The sequence below is a fragment of the Conger conger genome, chromosome 8 (assembly GCF_963514075.1).
Source record: "Conger conger chromosome 8, fConCon1.1, whole genome shotgun sequence".
Classification (NCBI taxonomy): domain Eukaryota; kingdom Metazoa; phylum Chordata; class Actinopteri; order Anguilliformes; family Congridae; genus Conger; species Conger conger.
Window position 1 is genome coordinate 42790887 of NC_083767.1, and position 24572 is coordinate 42815458.

At 48.3% G+C, this 24572-nt stretch overlaps 1 protein-coding gene across 2 annotated transcripts; it reads left to right on the forward strand.

The window, feature by feature from the left end:
• The first annotated feature begins 65 nt into the window (after positions 1-65).
• On the forward strand, positions 66-23654 carry vezt (vezatin, adherens junctions transmembrane protein). 2 transcript variants are annotated; one of them, XM_061252182.1, is made up of 12 exons: positions 66-204; positions 2043-2180; positions 8140-8229; positions 8846-9024; positions 10901-11185; positions 12785-12939; positions 14143-14291; positions 15176-15540; positions 17378-17586; positions 20005-20105; positions 20553-20760; positions 21231-23654. In XM_061252182.1, exons 1-12 carry the CDS (start codon positions 169-171, stop codon positions 21806-21808), a joined length of 2493 nt encoding a protein of 830 aa, XP_061108166.1. In that variant the 5' UTR covers positions 66-168; the 3' UTR covers positions 21809-23654. The 2 variants fall into 2 exon arrangements, with proteins under 2 accessions (XP_061108166.1, XP_061108167.1); XM_061252183.1 differs by having other exon boundaries at positions 12797-12939.
• Positions 23655-24572: the final 918 nt, after the last annotated feature.

Genomic DNA, 24572 nt, shown 5'->3' on the forward strand with positions numbered 1-24572 from the left:
GAGACTTGCGTCTGGTTTGTTTAAAACAGTGGTGCATGTTGGTAATTTGAGTCTTTTAAGACGCGGAGCTCTGCGCATCCAACATGTGCACAACTTTTTCCTCCCGTTGACAACACTGGACTACAATCCCAGAATGCGTAACGAGTGAGATACCTATGGTGGAGCGAAATGACTGAGGAGTATGATGAAGAGGTGGTGTTTGAGGTTCGTGCAGCATTTGCAGGTGTTTTGTTTATATTAGTGCGTGGTGTAGCTGTAGGCACTATGCCTGTGTACCTGCACATATAACTCGCTGTTGCTGTGAATATTGTCGCTCCATTGCGGTCGCTATGTGTGACAAAGCCTGCTAGTCTATGTGCGGTTTGAATGCTGACCAATTTCTAACTAGCTGCCCTGCATGCTAACCAGCTAACCAGCTATCTAGCTAGGTTGCCCAATGTACTGTGAAACTATACAGCTATCAGTTATCAAAGTGATAAGCTAGATATATGTGGTGTGAGTTGGTTAGCTTGTTAGCTTTGTTAGCCCATGGCTATGTTGAAGTCCACGAGCAATTTGAATGACTTCAGATTGTACACACATTAAATAGCACATCCATGTTGTTTGTGTTGAACTAGCCAGTGTTGTGTGTGTTGGTTATTACAGATCACCATTAGTTTTAGCTAGCTAGCTAGCTAGCGATGTCTGCAACAGACGCTCGCTTGCTAAGCATCTCAATAGCTAATGTTGGGGAACCTGGTACTCTAGTTGCCTGTAGCTAGCTCGATCTCTGGAAAAGTGTAAACTAAGCGAAAATCCTTGTGGTTCCACGTAACGTTAGCAAAGAGAATCAATTGCGGAGACAACTGCAGTTGAAAATGGGTCAATGACTGTGATTCAGAAATGCGTTAAGTTATTTCTCCAGATGCATTTGCTAGTTTGGATATCGTGAGCAATTCAAGATAGCCAGTGCTGTTGGCTACCAGTCTTGTTTGGCTACGAGTCGCAATGCTTCGTGGTGAGGACGGTACTGTGAAGCAAGCTGTTATGGGGCATATACAATATGGAAAGGGGATATCGAAAATATATCATACTTTTTAAGTACAATTTCAGGGGCATGCAGACTAAGTGCTTGGTTAGAGAAACTGATTCTATTCATGTCAAGTTATTTGGTCCAGCACCATACATATCCACAACATATATAAATTATTTGACGAGTGTGAATATGGCCTAAAGATGGTGAACAAGGTGGTGCCATATTCCATTAAGCAGAATTATTTGATTGACAGGTGGTGAAACGATATGTTCTTTGTTTGTGATGTGATACCAGTGAAGGTTGTCATATTTTTATTCGCTAGAATGTCAGCCCACAAACTTTGTATTGTATGCATGCACAAGGTAGGGCAGGAAAAGCCTTGTTGAAATGAAAAGCATGGTGCAAACTGTGGTTAGGCCTTCTCCACCTCATTATGCTTGAGCGAAGCTGCTTGCCCCTGGGTGAAAATTCACCCCTGGTTCAACCTGCAAAAATAGAGTTAATCTCTTTACTGAAATCCACCTCAAATGATAAGCTGTGTTCTTTTTATCCGTACCATGGAGGCATTCATAATATATGATTCCTTTATGAGATCTGGATTTTTCATTTTCGCAGGCCATGTTTCCGAAAGCATGACAAAATAAAGCCAAAAGGAACAGAATAGTGGGGCTGGATATCACCATGAGAAGAACACATCTTGTTTTGTTTTTTAGCCCTTCCTTTAGAGTGAAAGGTGGCCCTGCCTTTCCTCTTTTCAAAGGTCTGTGATTGACGCAGTTATGTTGCAACCAAATCAACATCCCTGCAGTCTTATGCTTGAGTCATAAAAATCAGTCTCTTTTAGTTTTTTTTTTTCCTCCTATGCTTGATGCTGTGATGTCATCACCATGTCTGTGTCATGCCTGGTTACTGGCATCTTTCGTTCTCTGCCATAAACGGATCAATGCGGCTCGCTTTGAGTGGGCGTGTGAGCAAATGTGTTCCTAGGCCCATTGCTAACCGCCCTCCCCGCCCTTTTCCTCTCCAGAATTCTCCGCTGTTCCAGTACTTGCAGGATCTAGGACACACGGATTTCGAGGCATGTCCGACGGTGTCTCAAGAGGAAGAGCCGTGCGCGGGGCCAGAGGAGGGGCCCTTCCCGCAGGATGCGCCCGGCCTGGCCAGAGTGAGTGCCACCCTCCCTGGGTCCCTGTGACTCAGCTCCAGGCCCTTTCCTCTCCGTCAGGCCGTTCTTTCACCCCCTCCCTTCGCTTTTCCTTCCCTTTCTCCTGTACCGCCACCTGGACCAGCTGGAGGTCGGACCCTCCTGTGGCCTGTTCCCCTGGCACGGCCTCACATGGCTAACAGGGCCGGTGTCGGTCTACGTTCTGCTAGCCTCAACGATCTGTTCTGTGTACTTACTATCTCTGTTGCGTAGTGACCTATGGTGACATTTTGCATTTTGAATACTGATCAGGCACTGAAGAGCTATATAGCGTGTATGCTAATTGACTGGACATAGGAAGTGGTTTGAAATTAAATTTTTACTTCAAAAGTGTTGCTAGGGTGACGACGAAAAGTATTAATTTCATATTCCAGTATGGTGAAATAATTACCTATACATCGTGGATAAACTGCTATGGCCTTACCTGAGAAAGAAAGCTCTGTATATGTGCTTTTTAAGTTCTGCAGCAATCGAAATGCGACACATCACGATACGTCACTACACAACAGAGATATACAAGGACCGCGAGCAGATCGAGCAGATAGTGAATGGAGAAAAAAAGAATATATATATAATCAATTTTACTTTTTATTATTTTTTGATGTCATGGGAGGTAAGATGAAGGTAAAGTGACATTGACTCCAGCTTTGCTTCTTTGAGTCCTGACTCCACACCCACCCGTTTATCTCTGGACTGTGGATGTTGTCGTGCCCTTCGGAAAACCCTCTGCCAGTGCCCTGTTTCCTCTGGGAACGTCCTGCTGGTGACACGGTTACAGTGCGGAGCTGGAATTCCGAGAGCTCTTCCTGGTGTTCACCACTTCCTGTATGAAAGGGCTGCCAGCTCAAGTCAGACGCTGTTCTGCTTGTTCACTTTCTCTCCCAGTTCTTATTTGGTCTGCTTTCCCTCTCCAGCTGCATGGTGGAGTGAGGGAAAAGCATGTTCAGTCAACAATACTGCTTTTCTTGGAGCTGTGGTAAATAGACACTGCAAGCTAGCCAATTCAACATTACTTGGCTTGTACACTTTTGCATAACGGCTGTGCATTCATTGGTTATATTTTCTTTGATGTGTGTATGGTTAAGATAAATCTGGATTTGCAGAATGGCCTATTCGTCATATGACATTCTTGTATCTAACCCAGCGCAAAATTGACTTTTCGTTATCGTTTATTGGTAAAAAGAGTCAAGGGGCTTATTTCTCTGCAGTGAAATGGAGCATTTTTATGTATCTTGAGTTACAGTTCAGTGCCCTCTAAAGCCACCCATGGTGCTTTCGTCTGTGCTTCTGGATCAGGTTAAATTCTGGAGACTAAGATGACTGTTGTAAAACAAAAATCTTGTGGTTATTCAACCATTTCTTTCTTTGTCCTTCTTCTAATCTTAAGCCTTCTGCTGTACAAGTGGCCATAACACCTGGTTCTACTCAAAGTTCAGCTCAGTCTTCCAATGCTGCTACGATCTGATCTCACCATTTGTATGAAATGGGAGCCCCAGCATAAAACAGGCAGGATCAGGTGGATGTGGGCGAGCAGCTCTCTGCATTCCTGGAGGGATGGTGTACCCGTTGTGTAATAGTGTGGGAAACACTGGTGTCTACACACACGACTGTATGTGTCCTTTTGCAGGAGGTTATTCCAGTGAGATTGGAGCTTTTTTCCTCAGGTTAGCATCGGCAGGCTAACCAGTCAGATGCATTCTTAGTTGATGGATTGTTGTGTACATCAGGCGGTGTGCCTGTGTTAGGCTGCGGCCAAAATGTAAACCACGTCGATCGTAACATAATTTATAAGGCTTGTCTATCGATTAGCTTTGGACTGAAAACACAAATTGCACTGGATTGGCTTTTTTCAGAAACCCGTTTTTGTTTTAGAACTACAGGGTAATCTGAAACCATATCATCCTGCTACAAAAAGCGAGGCAGTTGAATATCTGAGGTAAGGCTGGCTATTACATTACAGAGCATTATAGTCATTTTGCAAGCGATTCTGAGGGATTAACATAGGAGAACATAAGTGCATTCACCTAAGGATCAGTGCCTGCATAACAACGTTCCCACACCGAGTATACCTATATGCCACATCGCTAAAGTGCGAATGCAAGTGAAATAGGATAACCAAAATAAAGATTATATCCATAACAAGCCCTAAGAAGGAAACCATAAAGCTATAATATAACACTATAAAATACCATAAGCTGAATAAGGTTGGGTTATGGGTGGGAAGGAAACCAAGATGGTGTCTGAAGACAATTCTTCTGTCTATTAGGCCAACTGTTACCATGGGAATGTTTATTCCACCCCCTGAGCCACCCCCTTAGATGAGGCAATGTGGGGTTAAGGGCCTTGCTCAAGGGCCAAACAGCTGCATCTGGAATCTTATCATCACTACACGGGGGCTTGGACCACAAACCTGAAAACCACACACCCTATGTGACTGGAACACTCCAGGCATATACCTTAGCCACTAGGCTACAGGCTGTCCCAGTGCCCACACCAGAATGGGATAGCCAGTCGCCCCAGGTCACCTGCGTCTGTCCTGTGTTTAAATGGTCATCATTAGATGGTGACAGGGTCTGACCAGAGTTCATTCATGCAGCACCAGCAGGCTAGCACTGGGTGCTTCGGCTCTCCTGCAGCACTGCTGCTCAGTGTGCTTGCTGCCTCCATCGACTGCCGTGACTGGCGGGTCGCATGCCAAATGAGTTCAGAGTTCAGAGGAACCTGAGCCTGCACTGTCCCAAGTACCAAATCGCCCTGCTGCCCCTCCCCTCCTCAGCTGCAGGTATGTGGGGGCGTGGTGCCTGGTGTCTGCTGAAGGATCACTGTCTCTAATGTCCTGGGTGGAGCATCCACTCACTCCACTTCATACCTCACCCAAAGTGTTACAGGAGACTATTCTGTCAGTTGCCCTACCCTGATAAAATGTGATTTACGTGCACTGAGGTCGTAAGGACTGCTTTTCAGTGTAATCTCACGTTAAAGGGGTTGTGCTGCGGTCAGGACTTGAGGGTAATTTCACAGGGTCACAAGGGGTTGTTTAGTGCCCTTGTACTTTGGCTGAGGGACTGTGTGTTGGGATGTCTTCCTGCACTGTTCCCATGCTCTCTAGACCTTTGGCATTAAGCCTACGGGATGGAATAGCCCTGGAGAAACCAAAGAGTGTGTCACTTTTAAGCTGGAATGATAGGGGAGGTGTATGTCCATGGCTTTATAAAAGTCGCGGCAGGGAGTTTGTAGCCTTTTATGTGTGGGCCTTGGGGTTGCGTGGGTGTTTAGACTTGTTAGATTTCACTGTGTACCTGCAGTGTGAAAGCAGGCTATGTAACTTCACTGGGTTATGGAGTGCTTCATAAAAATTCCCACAAGGAGATAAACCCTGTCACCTGATGAACCACGTCACCTCAACTGAGCTAGATAACTCATCAGCTGGAGTACTATATATTTTATCTGAGAATACCAAGGGCCTTTATCACAAAGCAGGATTGCTGCCACAGCTGGATAACTGCGCTGAGTAAAACCCAGAACCCTCCCATATCTGGAACATGGACTGAAGTACGAAATGGCTGTTCTGGGTTTTATCCAGTTATCCAGGGAATGCTGCTTTATGACGTCGGCCCCAACTCTTCCACGTTTGTGAAGTGTTAAACTAAATGTTCTTAGCCAAAGCAAATATTTGTTTTATATTCTGTTATCAATCCCACAAAAAATACTATTATTTAAAACTACCTAAAACAAATTTTGCAAGCATTTTTGAAACTTCAAATACAAATTTCAAATGTATTTAGTGGTCTTGTTTTTACTTGCAATTGCTCCTGTTTGCATTTTTGTGATCAGGAGTTTGAAACATTTGACAAATTTGTTTTGTTGCCTAATAAACTGACGGTGAAATGGCTTTGGACTGTGCCCTGGAATGGGTTTACTCCGAGCTGTCTTTCACACAGTGGGTGGCAAGCACAAAGCACCCGGAATGTTCTTCAGTCTGCACCATGTCCAGAATGATAAAGAAGAGCCTGAACAAGGAACGGCCAGAAAATAAACAAAATGGTGGTTACTGAGCAGGGCTCGAACCACTCGTGGTGCTTCCCCTCAGTTATACCACAGGGGCAGTTGCCTTAGACTGTAACATTGTTGTAAAATACGTGGGTGTAATCTAATCCTTGTTACCAAGGTGAGTAAGGGTGCCCTCTCCGCAAATTCGTAATAACAAATTGCATGACGGTGTGAGGTTTCACACATCTAGGAACCCTGTTAAAGATGGATGTGAACTGAAAACCAGGGGAAAAGAAGCAGCTGTTTGAACCATGTGCTGTCATATGATATCCTGGTCATTGCAAAAAAAAAAAAAAAGCCCCCCAGTCCTCCCCACCCAAACACACACACACCCACATACACACACATACACACACAAACACACAAATTGAAATCATGCCCACACACACTTTCTTTCATTCGTTTTACCTTTCATGCTAACGACCAGACCTGGTGTTCTACAACGCTTTGTATCTGACACCTGCTTGACCTGTAAGGCACCGGTAGTAGACGGTAGCAGAAATATTCTCTCCAGTTGAGAGGTAACAGGGCTGCAGACTCAACTGCTTCAAAAGAAATTGATGCGTCAACGTTTTCTTTCTCCGCTCGATTCTGGTAATGGGGCTGCAGATGTGGTCTCCTGTCCCCTCCATCCTGTCCGGTCTTCAGTGGCGGTCATAAATGGATCCCTGTCTGTCCAGTCGATAACGGTGTGTCCTCAGGCATAGGGTCAGCCAGTCGAGCAGATGTGAGACTGCAGTCGTCCATCTTGTCTGGACAGATACTGACCCAATCCCATCGCGCCTTTGTTAGCATTCCCTCTCCACCAATGAGCTCGCCTGGGCTTCCAAACGTTACGCACAAGATGGCCTCCCAAGAAGAATTATGTATGTTATTCGGGAAATATGCTTAACATCCGTTCTACTTGTCAATTCGTGCTGATTGCAGAGGCCCTTTCCTGTAAGGAGATTATCAGACTGCTAAGTTTGTTTCATTGTTTGCTGCTTTACGGACAGAGCGCATTTTCTTGCATTGGTGAGCTGGTGGAGCCTGGCATCCCAGAAAAAGGAGCTTGATTGGGTGTAAACAGGGGTGTTTTCACGAGTGCGGGGGTGCCCTTCGAGAGGGGGAGAAGTACACAGAAGTGGGGAGGGTGAGTAACGGACAATCTCAGAGGCATTATTGGCCTCTGAAAGGGCTTGTTTCCTGTGGCAGTTTACCAGGCCCCTGCATAAAGAAGCCTTCTCACTGCATTCAGGGACAGGATCGTGGAGACACGCAGAGTGGCTCATTTGCTTGCTTGTATAGAGGGCCTGAGAAAGCGGGGCATATGCAGTCTTCATGTGAATGTCACCGTCCCTCTGTGTGAACTTCAGCGCGTTTTAACCCGTCCCCCTGACACATGCGTCTCTTTCTATGCTCTGCCGGGAACCATATTCAAATGCTAATTGGACAGTGATGTAATCAAGACCGTTTCTCCCCTGTTTTTCGATTTTGAGAAAGGGGGTTGGGTGGAAGGTCGCCCAGGTCGGTGGCTGGGAATACGAGGTGGTCTGTGTCTGTGTGTGCTGGGTCGGTGTCTGTCTGTACTGGGTCTGTGTCTGTCTGTACTGGGTCTGTGCTGGCTGTCTACTGGGTCTGTGTCGGTGTGTGCTGGGTCGGTGGTGGTTCTGTGTCTGTCTGTACTGGGTCTGTGCTGGCTGTCTGTACTGGGCCTGTGCTAGGCTTCTGTACTGGGCCTGTGTGTGTGGGAATCCACAGGCATAGAGGGTCCGGCTGATCTCCTGTAGGGACCCATCTGCATTTTGTTACTAGTCACGTCTCTGACAGCCGGCCTGGACATAACCCCTTTCTCCCCCTCTCTCCCCCCTCCCCCTGCCTCCCTCTGCAGGATGGCCCTCTCTGGAAGCTGGCTGAGGCCGTGTGGAAGCAGAGCTTCTTCCAGCAGGCCAGCGTGACCGAGAGCCAGGAGCAGCAGCTGGTAAGGAGCAGGGCTTCCACTGAGGACACTGAGGTCATGTCCTTGGTATTTGTTTTATCATGACCTATATTTAATGTCATTCTATCGTGAGAACACAGTTGCAATTAATGAATCGTTAAGGGGAATGCATGGTTTTGATCTAGAGGCAAATATACAGCATATATGATATACATGATATTTTAAATAATAATTCATTAAAGCAGGGGGGGAAAGGCATACCCCAGCCAAATGCCCCACCTCACCTCAAGCCAGCCGAGTCTCTTGACCCTGATAGGAGCGTCACAGGCAGGGTGCCTGTGTAGAAGTAGAGAGTGTAGTGTCAAAGTTTCACAACGCTCCCTGAAATACGGCAAATTCAAAACCTCTTAGGAATTTTCCGGGAACAATACACAGCTGTCACTACCTGAGAGATGGTGGTCACAGAGGGAGGTCGTTTAGAACCCTGAAATGTTTGGAACTTTGAGGCATTGTTGTGCTGTCATGGTAAATTCTTATACTTGATATGATTGTGCATCATTTCTGTTATTAAAATATGTCATGCTAATTGAGAAAAATTATATTGATCATAGCAGTGGAGTTTACTGAGTAGTCTCTCTCTCTCCCTCCCTGTCTCCAGGATGCGGAGTTTGGGCAGTATTCCCTGCGCACCATCCTGGAGCAGGACGTTCTCCTGCAGGAGGACGTGGAGCTGATCGAGCTGCTCGATCCCAGCATCCTCTCTGCGGGCTCATCCTGTGACCACGCCTCCGGCCCCGCACCCCCCGCACCCCGCTTCCTGGCCACGCCTTCCTTCTGGTACCGTCCCGTCCGTCTTCCAGACCTGGGTCACATTTGTTATTATTATGGATTCACATTCATTTTTCTGCTCAATTTATCTGCACAGTGGGGGTGCCTAAATTCCCAGGAGGCCACAGTGTTTGTGGGTTCTTGTGTTTTTCTTACAATCATGTGCCCATTAAGGCCTTGAGAGCAAGGTGTGTGGATTCATTAGCCAATCAATGACTTGAATGAACCACTGGTGGTTCCAGCAGACATTGCGGCAGCAGAAATCCAGCAGACATTGCGGCCCTCCAGGACTGCAGTTTGACACCTGTGTTGTAGGAGTTGTCTGATTTTGTCTGTACTTTGTATGTGCTTCATAGGTAGCAAACCTAGGTTAAATACGAAATTGTTTCCGATTCAAATACTTTTCTTTGCTCGATTAATTTGTAATTGTGCCAACCAAGAGGACCAGTAGGCAGGGCTTTTTTGAGAGCGTTCTACATGTTACACCAGACAAGCTCGGTAAAGCGTAGAAAAGTTATTAAATCCAAAACAATTGCGTATTTGACCCAAGCCTGCTCTCTTTATTTTCTCTCACCCTTTCTCTGTATCTTCTTTCTGTTCCTCCCTTTCTTTATCTCCGTGTGTTGGCCGTCTGCATCTTTTCACACGGTAGCTGTTTCTCTCTATCTCTCTGACCCCTCCCTCCCTCTGAGAAAAACTCGGTCCTGCAGACAGTAAATCTATGAATGAGAGATTTAGGCCTTGCAGGCTCTTTCCTGGCCAGTGCGTTTGAATGGACTGAAGAGAGGGGCGTTTGTGCTGTGGGCTTTTGGGTCTTATTCATACCCCTTTGACCGCTCGGTCTGCTTGCTTTCTACTTCTGGAACTCATTCTCTTATCCCTTTCTCTGGCTTACGTATCATATCACATTTATGTAATTGTCTCTTGACAAAATATCCTTTAATAAAAACAGATTTGTGTGGCTTGAATACAAAAGACAAAGGGTGCTGTAGTTATGCTCATTGCTGTAGGGTTGTCAAATGTGTTGATTTCATCAATTAGTTCTACCTCTTGGATGAAGAATTAGCAATTAGCAAATCCAGGTAATTGGAACAAAAATAATGGGGAAGACATTTACTTTCTGAACCTGGTTTTTACTCCTCTGATTGGATCATCCACACTCATCCCATACTATTATCAGTACTTTTACAGTGCTCTTATTTTGCTTCTACATAAATACACACAGTAGTCAGCCCTACAGCAATGGACATAACTACTCCACACGGCTGCCTTGCTTACCCAAGGCACAGAAACTGTCCTTTGTTACTTGAAAGAAATGTCCAGTAATAATCACATGCGTGTTCCAGAAACTTCTATTACTTCCCTTAAGGCCGATGGTGTTTGTGTGTGTTGTCTCCACCCAGGGACCTGTCTGTTCTGATGGCGTGTGTGTGTGTATGTGTGTGTTATCTGTTCTGAGGGTGTTTGTGTGTGTTGTCTCCACGCAGGGGCCTGTCTGTTCTGAGTGTGTGTGTGTTATCTCCAAGCAGGGACCTGTCAGTTCTGAGTGTGTGTGTGTGTGTGTGTGTGTGTGTGTGTGTGTGTGTGTGTGTGTGTGTGTGTGTGTGTGTGTGTGTGTGTGTGTGTGTGTGTGTGTGTGTGTGTGTGTGTGTGTGTGTGTGTGTTGTCTCCACACAGGGACCTGTCTGTTCTGAGGGTGGGTGTGTGTGTGTGTTGTCTCCACACAGGGACCTGTCGGTTCTGATGGTGTGTGTGTGTGTGTGTGTGTGTTGTCTCCACACAGGGACCTGTCTGTTCTGAGGGTGGGTGTGTGTGTGTGTTGTCTCCACACAGGGACCTGTCGGTTCTGATGGTGTGTGTGTGTGTGTGTGTTGTCTCCACACAGGGACCTGTCGGTTCTGATGGTGTTTGTGGCGGTTCTGGCGGCGCTGCGGTCTCTGGAGGGGGGGCCGGGGCTGCTGGTGCTGCTGCCCTGGTTGGTGGGGCTGGGGGGCTTCATGGCGGTGCGGGGGGCCGCTCTGTGGAGGATGGGCAGGCTGCAGAGGACCATGCGGGCCCGCGGGAGGCAGCTGGAGCAGCTAGCACTGGAGAGCAGGGCGCTAACGGGCCTGGCTCGCAAGAGTCTGCGTCTGCTGCAGGAGACCGAGGTCATCTCCCGGGGCTTCACACTGTAAGTGTCCAACTTACACTGTTATATCTGTCTCACAGTGTCAGTGTTCCTCTATCATATCTCTCCCACTGTTACCCTCGCCCACTCACTCTCAACTCAAACTGTAAGTGTTCCTTTCATATCTCTCACTCTCTCACTCTCTCACTCTCTCACTCTCTCACTCTCTCACTCTCAACTCACACTAAGTGTCCAACTCACATTGTTATATTCACACTCTGTCACAGTGTGCCTCTATCATATCTCTTGCACTCTCAACTCGCACTCTATATCTGTCTTGCACTATCAGTGCATATCTTTCCCACTGTTACGCTCAACTCACACTGTTATATTCGCACTCGATCTCACACTGTAACTGTAGTGATGGTTACATCATTACAGTGATCAGTTAAGACTATTCAAATCACTCTCATTACCTAAAAGGGTTAAGTCAGGGCTGCCCAACCCTGTTCCTGGAGATCTGCCATCCTGTAGGTATTTATTTGAACCCTAATTTGGCACACCTGATACGGCCCAATGAGATCTCTTGCTGTTGAATGAGCGGTGATTTGTTTGGGTTGGAGTGTAAACCTTCAGGATGGGAGATCTTCAGGAACAGGGTTGGGCTGCTGTGCCTTAAACTCTTATCTCTACCGCCCCAGTCCTCAAACTGTCCCACTCTTACCCCCGTCACACTCTCAAGACCCTCCCTGCTACATGCACCCTACTAAGCCCACCCCACAGATTTCAGACAGACCGTGCCCTGGTTCTGCCACCGTTCTGACTACACTGCTCCCTCTAGTGATTGAACGTACAGCCTTGGTATTTCAACACTTACCCCACCCTTACTTCCCTTACAAGTTATTAATCGCTTTATGGTTCTGTCTGGAGTTAGTTTTCTTTGTCATGGTTTCAGGGTTTAGAGCTTTCAGACTCTGTTCTTCCTCTCTCTTCTGACATCTGACACTCTGTCATCTTCCTTCCTGTTATGATGTCATTGTGCGTTTTTTTTCCATGTTCTTAGCTATGAATATTCTCTGCTGTGCATCCTGACAGCAGGGGTGTCAAACTAAATTCCCAGGGTGCCTCAGTGTCGGTGGGGTTTTGTTGTTTCCTTTCAGTTTGTTGTCAATTACAGCCTTGAGAAAAAAGTGTGAGGATTCATTAGCCAATCAATGACTTAAATGAACCCAATCCAGGTACAACCCAAAAACCAGCAGACACTGTGGCCCTCCAAGACTGCAGTTTGACACCTGTGTTGTAGATGTTTTTTATCTGCACTTTGTATGTGCTTCATAGGTAGCAAACCTGGGTCAAATTACGTAATTGTTTTGGATTCAAATACTCTTCTGTGCTTGACTGATCTTGCCTGGTGCAGTTGAGGACCAGGAGGCAGGGTTTGCTGTTTTGAGGGTATTGTACAGGTTCCAATATACCAGCCAAGCTCAGTAAAGTGTAGAGAAGTAATCCAAAACAATTACATATTTGACCCAGGTCTGGTAGGTAGAAAGAAATACAGACTGTGTAAAACCATGCATGAGTTGTGTGCAGATGTGTGTGTGTGTGCTGTAACAGAGCTGGTCTGGGACGTCTGCACAGTTGTATCACGTTTCACTTCTAAAGTTTGCTCGACAGGGTCAGTGCGGCCTGTCCGTTAAACAGAGCGGGAGCAGCACACCCCCGCGGGCAGCAGCTCCTGGGCCTGAGGAAGGCCTCCTACAGGACGCTGCGCTGCGCCTTCAGAGCCTCCCGCCTGGCCACCTGCCACATGCTCAAGTCATATCCTACTGCCCCTATGCTCTTACCCCCCTACTGCCCCATCCTCTTACCCCCCTACTGCCCCTATCCTCTTACCCCCCTACTGCCCCATCCTCTTACCCCCCTACTGCCCCTATCCTCTTACCCCCCTACTGCCCCATCCTCTTACCCCCCTACCGCCCCTATCCTCTTACCCCCCTACTGCCCCTATCCTCTTACCCCCCTACTGCCCCATCCTCTTACCCCCCTACTGCCCCATCCTCTTACCCCCCTACTGCCCCATCCTCTTACCCCCTACTGCCCCTATCCTCTTACCCCCCTACTGCCCCTATCCCCTTACCCCCCTACTGCCCCTATCCCCTTACCCCCCTACTGCCCCATCCTCTTACCCCCCTACTGCCCCATCCTCTTACCCCCCTACTGCCCCATCCTCTTACCCCCTACTGCCCCTATCCTCTTACCCCCCTACCCAACTACCCTTTTACCCCACCCTAGCCCTCCTGTCTGGCTACCTGCCACATGCTCAAGTCATATCCTACTCCCCCTGCCCCCCTCAACACCCTACTGCCCCATCCTCTTACCCCCCTACCCAACTACCCTTTTACCCCACCCTAGCCCTCCCGTCTGGCTACCTGCCACATGCTCAAGTCATATCCTACTCCCCCTGCCCCCCCCTCACACCTCCCTGCCCTGCAGGATGTGGGACCACCCCACCCTGGGCGGCCCGGAGCACAGGGCCGGAAAGATCCTCTCGACCTGCCCGTCTTCCCCTTCCTCTCTGCTCTCTCTCGTTCCCTCCCCTGGTCCCTTCTTATATTTGAGCATGATTTAGTGAGGCCATTAGTGTGTGTAAAACCTTTACACACATAAAACTAATGACACAGACAATGGTTGGTGCAAGACAAATAGTACAGTGTTCCCCGGTGTCCTGGCCAAATTCCCAACCTGCTACCAAATCAACCCCCAGTTTCATTGGCCAAATAAAATGTTCTTTCCCTCTCCACCTCAGCTGATTTGTGCTGAGTGTTCTGGCACAAAATGGATGGTGTGTGTCACCCATCCCCGTGTAGCCACAATAAGAGCAAGGCCCTTAACCCTGCATTGCTCCAGGGGAGGATTGTCTCCTGCTTCAGGCGCTTAGTGTAAATTGGTGGATGAAATGTGGTTCTGGGATTTATCTGGGCTACAATACCGTTAGTATTTGCCTTAACCCTTTTCTGCCACGTATCCCATGGACTCCGAAATCGACAACGTGACGAACTACGTTTCCACGGTTCCTCTGAAGGAGCTCGGGCTGGGCCTGGGGGAGGAGCCTCTCACTGACGAGCAGATGCAGGAGCTGACGAACGACTACAGCCTCCCCGTGCTCAAGGTGGGCGTCCTCACCTGGACGAGTTCTACTGCTGTCTGCCTGTCACTGTGACCGTAAAGTCAGGTCTCTCACCTGTCACTGAGACTGTAACATCAGATCTCTCACCTATTACCACTCACCTGTCTCTGTGACCGTAAAGTCAGGTCTCTCACCTGTCTCTGTGACCGTAACGTCCGGTCTCTCACCTGTCTCTGTGACCGTAAAGTCAGGTCTCTCACCTGTCACTGAGACCGTAACATCAGATCTCTCACCTATTACCACTCACCTGTCTCTGTGACCGTAAAGTCAGGTCTCTCACCTGTCTCTGTGACCGTAACGTCAGGTCTCTCACCTGTCTCTGTGACCGTAACGTCCGGTCTCTCACCTGTCACTGGGCAGCCTGTAGCATAGTGGCTAAGGTTCATGACTGGGACCCGCAAGGTCAGTGGTTTGATCCCCTGTGTATATAGCTTCAGGTCTCTCACCTGTAATACTCACCTGTCACTGTGACCGTAACGTCAGGTCTCTCACCTATAACACTCACCTGTGACCTTAACGTCAGGTCTCTCACCTGTAACACTCCCTCTGCTGTCTCTACCTGTTATGATGCCATATCTCCATTGCTATAGGTCCTAGAGAAATGGCTCTTTTATCGCTGTATCTTCACCAGTTATATTTCTATCTTTTACATATATATTATGTATTACCCCAAAATGAAAGGTAACGTGCTTATAATCTTGAAATCTGATTTGCAAAAAAAACCCCAATATTTTAAGATTGATCGCATTTTCACCGATGTCAGCACCATCTCCAGAAAACGTGGTCATTGCCAAGATGGCATCCCTGCATCTCCACGTCGGTCAGTCTTCGCTCTGATTGTCCCTCTGTTGTTGCCGTCCGTGCAGGTGCTGTTTCAGCTGTGGGTGGGGCAGAGTTCGGAGTTCTTCCGCCGGCTGGCCCTGCTGCTGTCCCCCGGGCGGGAGGAGGGGAAAGAGGCGGCCGGGGACGGAGTGGAGGTCCCGGGGGGGCCGCGGAAATCCAGACCCTCGCACCGGGTCGTCGCCGAGGTGACGGGGCCCCTCCTCCGCACCCTCTCGGGTTGCCTGGGCAACCTGCAGCGCAGCTACGACTTCCACCGCTACTTCGAGACGCAGCACCAGTCGCAGGGCTCGGAGAGGGCCCGCGTCGCCAGGCAGAAGTGTCGCGAGCTCAACAGCCTCCACGCGTCTGTCCGCAGCCTGCAGCTGCACCTGAAGGCCCTGCTCAACGAGTGTGTACCCCGGCCCCGGCCAGCAACCCCACGCTTTATAACCCTGCTCCTGGAGCGCTGGGAAGTTTCTGTTTTCTGTTCCATCTGAATTTGACCTCCTGAGTTTGATGGATGAGTAAAAGTCTGAGTCTGAATATTCTGAATGCTGAAATGCTCAGGGCCTCCAGTATATAGTCTCCTGCATTCATTCAATTAAATCAATTCAAATTAAATCAAGTTATGTAGTTATAGGGTTTGGATGGAACGAATACCAGGACCGTCTCTGGCACTCCAAGGCCAGGGTTGCCTGCCCCTGCTTTTCAAACATTTCATTAGCCCTGGGGTGCACGGCTTGAACCGATTTGTTCATTTGCCTTATTTTCATCTGACATTTGTCTTCGTGCCATGTGTATCCTAAAGATTTTACTGGAGTGAACCAGCATAGATCTCTCAAAGAACTAAAATGAAGATTATTGGTTTGAAAACCAGCACACAGACTGGGCCTCCAGTAGTCGTGTACCCCTTTGTTAGCTTCTTGGTTCTCATTTGTAGCAGCTCCGTGTAACCCGGCAGTCCACCGCAGGTGAACAAGCTTGTTCTGACCCTGCAAGGCTGATATCATAAACCCCACCATGGCCTCAGCCTGCCTTCCCCTGAAACCCCCACCGTCTCTGCAGCTGTCCGTCTAAAATGGCCAGGAAGGCAGCTGACCGCTATAGAAAGACCCACCAATCAGCGCTCGGCCCGGGAGCAGGGACACGGACCAGTCAGGCGTCAGCGAGCCGGGGCCTGGGGAGCAGGTGTGCTAGGCTAACGGAGAGCTGCGGCCGGGGCAGGAGTGAGAGACTGTGTGAGTGCGGGGCAGGGCCCTGCTGTCAGCTGCCAGGAAGGGGACTGGAGAAAATTTTGGGACTCAAATTGGAAATAGTTTTTAATGCCAAGACCCAAATTAGACATTTAGTGCCTTTCGCTGAGCCTTGCAATACACATCCTAGCACTGCCTGGTGGACTGCAGACCCATCCCAGGACCCTCCTCATACACTCTCATGACCCATTTTGAGTCCTGACCCCTTGTTTAAATAAACCCTACTGTAGAGTATTGCAGCAGCCAGGAGCTCTGCAATGAGGAGGGAGTACTGTCCTGTTTAAAGTGGCTCCTCTCTGGAAAAGCGCTTGGGTCTGAATACTGCTCTTCAGAACTCCTCCAGCATAATCCCTTGTTAGCCATATAACTAAGCATGATATAGATATAAAGATATCCATATATCCAAGAATCAGCAAGTCATGGTCCCCGAGGGCCAAGAACTATAGGTCTTCCACCCTCCAGATGTACAGGTTCACACCCTGACAGGCTGAATTAAAATATATTTTGTATTTTATTAAAAAATTTTGTTTTGACTGCTCATTTTGTTCAGTGTAGTAATGTCATGCATCACCCTCCCGCTTCACAGTGTAGTGTGGGGAGAGCTCAGTTAGGTTACGCTGTATGACCCTGCATTGTATTATATTAATTTAGCTGATCCTCTCCCACAGTGTAAGATCGTCTGAGTGCATTTCTCTGATTTATGTGTGCAATAAGAGGGGGGCCTGTTTTAGAACTAAAACATCACTAAAGCACTAATGCCAATGACTGCAGGCTGAATTATGGCTCCCATTGTACAAAAATGCCCTGCTGGCAAAACAGGAGATTTGGACATCATCAGAAGATATACGTTCACTTTTTTTTCATTCGCTCACAGTCTCTTCAACTCCACCCCCCCTCCTCCCCTCACAATTTCCCCCGGGTCACACACCCCCTACTGGTTCACACACACCATGCTGCCCCTCACACGGACCTCTTCCTCTCCTGCCTCTCCAGGATGATCATCCTGGAGGATGACCTGGAGAAGCTGATGGTCTCCCGGGAGACGGCGGAGGTGACGGACAGCGGGTACCAGGAGCTGCAGGACAGGCTGCGCCTCCTGCAGCCGCACATGCAGGCCAGCTCCTGCTGCTGGGACGACACGGTGGCGCAGGTGGACCGCATGCTGCGCAGGGCGAGCGGTCGCCCCGACGACCCGCTCACAGGTGAGACACGTGAGGGAAACACTGGTCAGATTGTTAGAGGTAAAACTCACAGGTGAGACACGTGAGGGAAGCACTGGTCAGACTGTTACAGGTAAAACTCACAGGTGAGACACGTGAGGGAAACACTGGTCAGTCTGTTACAGGTAAAACTCACAGGTGAGACACGCATGAGGGAAACAGGTTAGACTCGCAGGTAAAACTAACAGGTGAGAAACGTGAGGGAAACATAGGTTAGACTCTCACAGGTAAAACTCACAGGTGAGACGCGTGAAGGAATCACTGGTCAGACTGTTACAGGTAAAACTCACAGGTGAGATGTGAGGGAAACACTGGTCAGACTGTTACAGGTAAAACTCACAGGTGAGACACGTGAGGGAAACACTGGTCAGACTGTTACAGGTAAAACTCACAGGTGAGACATGCAAGCAAACACGGGTTAAACTGTCACAGGTAAAACTCACAGGTGACATGTGAGGGAAACACAGGTTAGACTGTTGCAGGTGAGACACGTGAGGGAAACGCAGGTTAGACTCACAGGTGAGGCACGTGCAAGGGAAACATGGGGTTAGACTGTTACAGGTAAAACTCACAGGTGAGACACGCAAGCAAACACAGGTTAGACTGTCACAGGTAAAACTCACAGGAGAGACGCAAGCAAACACAGGTTAGACTGTCACAGGTAAAACTCACAGGTGAGACGTGAGGGAAACGCAGGTTAGACTGTCACAGGTGAGACGTGAGGGAAACGCAGGTTAGACTGTCACAGGTAAAACTCACAGGTGTGGCACATGCGAGGGAAACACAGGTTAAACTGTCACAGGTGAAACGTGCGCGGGAAACAGGTTAAACTGTTACAGGTACAACTCAGGAAGGCTGCCTACTCACAGGTGAGACGCGCACAAGGGAAACGCAGGTTTGACTGTTACAGGTAAAACAAAGGTGACCAACTCACAGGTCAGCTGGTTAAAGTCGCAGATGAGACAGGTGACCAACTCACATAAAATAAAAAGGGTTGAAACAAACACAAATGAAACACAAAGGTGACACACCAATAAAACAAATTTCGCATTGGTGGAAGAAGCTAGTTCCCATCGTCTGAGCTTAAAGTCACATCTTCAGTTGCTTTCGCTGATGTATTCCTTAGAAGAGGAGAGAACATGCATCAGGACTAAAACCAGTTCACAAGCCCATAAAGGCTGTTTTTGTCACCCCCGTGTCTGGCCGAGTCGTTTGTCCCTCAGTGCTCCGGCAGGGCTGGGGAATACCAGCAGTTTCCCGCTGGATTGGGTTTCTGCTCCCACTCAGATCAGAAGAGCGGGAGAAACGGGGAACTCCATTCCGCACAGAGAGGTGCAATCCGAGACCACCGCCGTGGGGTCATGTGTCAGTCAGGATTCGCTGCAGTAGGTGGCGTGTAATTGAGAGACGGGAACACACACAATCCTGCGTCTCAAACACCATAAGATGTGGATGCGCGGGGGTCTCTGGTTGTCATAGCAATGCTGGAGGTACATCTGTAGCCCCAAACGGGTGGCGTTTTCAACTTCCCATCGACGGCCCAAATTTGCTGTGGTTTGGCCACCGGTTTAATTATCCACATACATTTCGGAGCTCCAGTGTTGCGAATCCCCTCCTCTAACCAGGTTTTCTAACCAGCCTGTTGCCACAGTTTCTCTTCAGGCGTTGGAGGCATTTCAGCTGTCTGTCGCTCTTTACGACCCTGTGAACCGCTGTTGGCGAGCGCCTACGCGCACGTTTGTGTAAATCACAGCTCTATCACTACGCCTCTCCTCCATATGGTTCCACTTACCTGGGCGAGCAAGCGAATCTTCGCCGTTTCACAGACCCTGGTGCGACGGTTCAGGACTGGTGCACTGTAAGGCTAGACTCATAACTCAGGAATATTCATATTATTTTCATTGCATACGCTCTTCTTTCGGGGTGATGTTGCATTGTTTCCGCTTTTTGCATACCGCATGAACCTATACAGGCGGACATATACTAAAGTGATTTACGTGTAGGGTGTGTATAAGTAATATAATATAAATATAAATATAAAACATTGCAGGAGATTGTGCTGATGGGGTTGTACTGTAGCCTCCTTTAGCCTGTTGACTGCATGCCTCGTGCTGAATTAAGCTATAGAGGTGAAGTTTCACACCACTGCTTTAATAATAATTTTGAAAGGTGGACATGTTGGAAATCTGATGTTTGGTTCATGAAGCTTTAATGACATTTTTCACTTAGCTGAAATTGCTGGTTGAGACCAGCATTACTGCCTGAATGCTGAGTAACACGATTCCAGCGTTTAATTGAGTCTTAAACAGAAGCTGATAATGTTTTGACGTACCTGTTTTATGAGTTGTTGCTCATTAAACTGGCCAGTGGACTCACCTGTGGTCTGCACGTTTGTGACAGGAACCCCTGGAGCAAAGGAGCAGAATGCCAGCCGACAGCTACCCCCACCTCCCCCAACAGTCACCCTCATCCAGGACCGGGATCCAGTGCCAGAGGAGCAGGTATAGGGGGGCGGGGGTTGTCATTTATTCAATAGTGTTTCTTAGCCTGGCCATTTGGTGATGCCTTTGATCTGAAGAATAACCTTCACTGTGAGAATGAAGGTTATGGCATCTTATTTTTTGTCAAATGAGAATTGAGCTCAATTTTAATTAAATCTTCCATGGCAAAAAATAGGAAAACGGAATAAATATTCGGCTTGAGATATTTTATTGGCTAGAGAGGGGTTTGATTGGCTAATTGAGCAGAGGGTGGGGTTTGATTGGCTAATTGAGCAGAGGGAGGGGTTCGGTTGGCTAATTGAGCAGAGGTGAGTTGAGGACTTTGATACCTGGTGAAAGGCATGGGCCAGTTACAGGGTTTCACTGTGACGTGGGACGAGTGCGAACCCATTTCCTGGTTCCAGCAGGCATGCTGGGTAAGACTGGCTGTGCTCTCTGATTGGGCAGGAGCTGGAGGCGTACGTGTCGGACTCGGACTCGGACTCGGAGTGGCGGGGGCCGCTGCTGGACCTGCTCTCCCCGGAGGAGCGTGAGCGGCAGCGGCGGGAGAGGGAGGAGTCGCGCCGCGTCCTGCTGGAGCTCAAGGCCGTGCTGGGGATGCGGGCGTCAGAGGTGGAGCGGCAGAAGTGGAAACAGCTGCTCTTCAGAGACCAGGGTGTGGACACGCAGTCACACACACACACACACGCACACACACGCAGTCTTGCACACACGCACACACATACACACATACGCACACACACACACTCACACACGCACACACATACGCACATACGCACACACACACACACTCACACACGCAGACATACACACACACACACACGCAGTCTTGCACACATACACTCACACTCACACGCACGCGCACACACACACACACACACACACTCACATACACACACACACACACATACGCACACATACACATACTCACACCCACAGAAGGACAAACACACGCCCTACACAGAGACTTGCAGCCACACAGAGACGCACACACTGACTCACATATAGACACTCATGCACACCCAAAAGTAGACACAACCTTGCATCTACAGCACACATACTGATAGTAGACCTGGTGCCTGTCATGTGACTCGGACCCTCTCCTCCTCCTCTCTCCTCTCCCAGCTGCCCTGAACACAGTCCTGCCTCCTGAGCCCCAAGAACCCCAGAGAGCCTCTGACCCGCTGGAACCAGAGAGAGGAGAGAACCACCACCCACCGGAGCCCCTGGAACCAGAGAGAGGAGAGAACCACCACCCATCGGACCCCCCTGGGCCCCCACCCGACCCCCCTCCCGCCCCAACCGAGTTCAGCTGCGGAACGTCCGAAACCAGGCAGGAAATGCCCCCTGCCCCGGCCCCCGACGGCACCAAGGTGGAGACCCTACACTACCAGTACGACGGGTCAGTCGGGGCGGAGCCAGGGGCAGAGGGGAACGGTGCCGATTGGCCATTCGTTGCCAAGGTCCCGGCCGTGTCGGTGATGGACAGGCTGACGGAGCTGCACGGCTCGGCCACCCTCAGCTTCAGCTCCGCCCTCGCCGCCCAGGTGGCCGCTCGCTCACACGGCTTCGCCAACATGGAGGAGCAGACCTTCGGTGACGAGGAAGAGGAGGAGGGCGAGGCCGACGAAGAGGGAGGGGAGGGGTCGGAGGAGGAAGTGACGTCACAGCCCAGGACGTCTAGGCAAGCGGATCAGGACTGAGGATGTTAGGAGTTGTGCTTTATATTTTTAAAAGATGTACAGCCAGGATATTTATTTGAATGGTTTTCTGTTATTTATTGAGGCTCTTCAATTCCTATTTTCATCATTCTTTTTTTTTTTTTTTTGGCATTGTTTTGTTTTTGAGTTGCAATGTATTTAGGAGTGTCTCATTTGAATTTTTTGTGAATGATTTTGCACTTTTGCTGTTCCTCATTTGTAAGATGACGGGGCTCATCACCTTGTGATTCTATTACAATCTGCTGTAATGTGGCTGTTCTGGAGTCACGCAGTTACACTGAGGCCCAAGTGGCTCTCCTCTCTCACAGAGACTTCTTTCACAATGAGGATCTGCTGAACCTTCCCCAGCCCCTACACTGGGCCCTCCACACTAAGGTCAAAGGTCAGCACAGACGCATCTTAAACTTAAACTGTCCAGGAACGTTGAGTATGCCAATTCTCAAGTGTTTTACTCAAAGTCAAAAAGTCTATTATTAGTTTATTATCAGTAAGTGATTGTTTTGTTCACCCATTGAGGTGGTGTCCTGAAGTTTTCTGTTTTTTTTATCTTTTTTTATGAGACACCATACCTCCATCCACTACATTACTTGATTATTACATTTCTCTTTTTCACCCAGGAAGTGAATTCTGCCTGTAGCATGATTATGATTATTATTATTGTATTCGGTACAGACTACGAATGGTAGTGTTCACGTTGAAGGTAGGACTGAGGTGTTTTCTACCACTGCAGAATTCTCAGGTACTAATTTTCTGGGACCAGATTGATGAATGTACGGTTACAAACAAAATGTCAATAAACGGGTGAAACTTTTTTTTTTTTTCTCATCATTTTCCAAACGTTTTTTTCATTTTTATTATTGTTTTTTTCTTTTCAGTTGTATAAATAATCTGTTACTATTTCAGTTGTAATTGTAAACCATATCCTAGCCTTGTGATGATGTGCCTGAAATGTTCTTGTAGCAATTTCACAAGGCCATAATGTTGCAGCTAATTGGAGTGGAGATTACGTCGCTGGAGATCCTGTAACTGAGGCCTTGCCTTGCACTCCATTCATGTTTAGGCTTTTTCCACTCCTGTCCGCTCACATCGAGTGCTGGGCTGCTGTCTACTCTGCTCGCCCCAAAACGTGTTCCACAGGATCTGCACCTAATGTCCCACTACATGGCATGTTCCCCCATCCATCTGTAAAGTGGTCTGTGCTCAGTGGAAGGTCTGGGACATCTGAAGAAGGTAGAACACATCTTGTAACTACAGTAAGTTTGGTCCTTTTGAGGTGAATGAACAAATGATGTGCTAACCACAGTTAGCTGACGACATTCTGTGAAATTATTTCATTTCTTATGCTTGTCCAAATGTAACATTGTATTGTCTTGAGCCTTGAATTGAGCTACAATTGTTTGTTTCACCCTAAATGGGAAGAGAAAACTATTTTGACTACCTGAGATGGATATAAGGGGAGATGGACTATTCACCACGAAAGCCTCAGCTTAGCCTCTTCTGTAGCACGCCCATGTCATTGGGATGAAAGCCTTGAACCAAACCCTTCTGAGTTTATGGGATTGGAACCTTGCGCACTCCTCCATTACAACACACTCCATTACGACACACCTGTCCTGTCCCAGTCACATCTCCTGCTGTAGACCAGCTGAATTGCGTTCCTGAAAGATGAGCGTCTTGGACGTCTCCTAAATCTTTTTTTGTGTGTTCGTCGTTCGGGTTTGAAAACTGTTCCGTTACCCAGGAGGCATTGGTCCAGGTGTATTGGCAGCACGTTAAGTGTGGATCTCTGCCTGGTCCATACCATATCGCCTTCTCTTGTGTTGTCTTACGTTTTATTTGAGCAATAAAACAATGTTTTAAGAACGGTTTGCTGTGTTCTATTTGCTTTGGCTACACTTTCTGTGACCACACCTTGGAGTGTGCTGAAAGCCCCTGATATAAGCCTGGGAGTCGAGTTTAGGTTCCAGCCCTCAGGGCTTCTTTATGTGGGTACGGAGGGAAGAGGGACTACCCTGGTGTAAAATCCAGCCATCAGCTGTTTCTAAACATTGCTTGATCTAGTTAAACCACGCTGAGTATGGTGCTGGTCTGAACTGGTCAACGAGCTTCCAGCCGTTTTTTTTAAGCAATAGGTACCTGCACATAGCTGATTCCTAAGCAGGACAGTACCTGGAAACCAGCACCTTTAGAGAGTACCTGTCCTGAACCTGCCAGGCCTGCAATAGTCTTCAGAGAGCAGCATGCCACCATAATGTTTTAAAGGCCAGGCTGACACACCCACACAGTGGCTTATCACCAGATTGGGCTGTACTGATTGGACGGCTCACCTAATGCTGAATTACGAGCATTAATCCTGGCTTTATTACATTTTCTTTTATAATCTGACCTATCTTCACATTGCAGGATTGTTCTTGACCACTATGGTAAGAGGTTTTCATTTCAACCCCATCTTTCCCTCAGCTCTGCTCAGATCTGAGTGGATGACAGTGTGGTGTCTTCGGATTGGATTTGACCTTTGAATTTGACTTGAAACCATTTGAGGGTTCTCGTCATGAAGGGAATGGCGATACAATGGGCAGTAGAGGTCACTGGGTCACTTGTCACTTGTCCCAGACTGCATTGCTCTATGACAATATCCCTATTGTGGACACTTGTGATGATAATGGAATTGATCCTGTTGTTTCCTGTGACCATCTGCTACAGTGACACAAGGGCACATTCCATTATGCTCTTTGCCTTCTCAAAT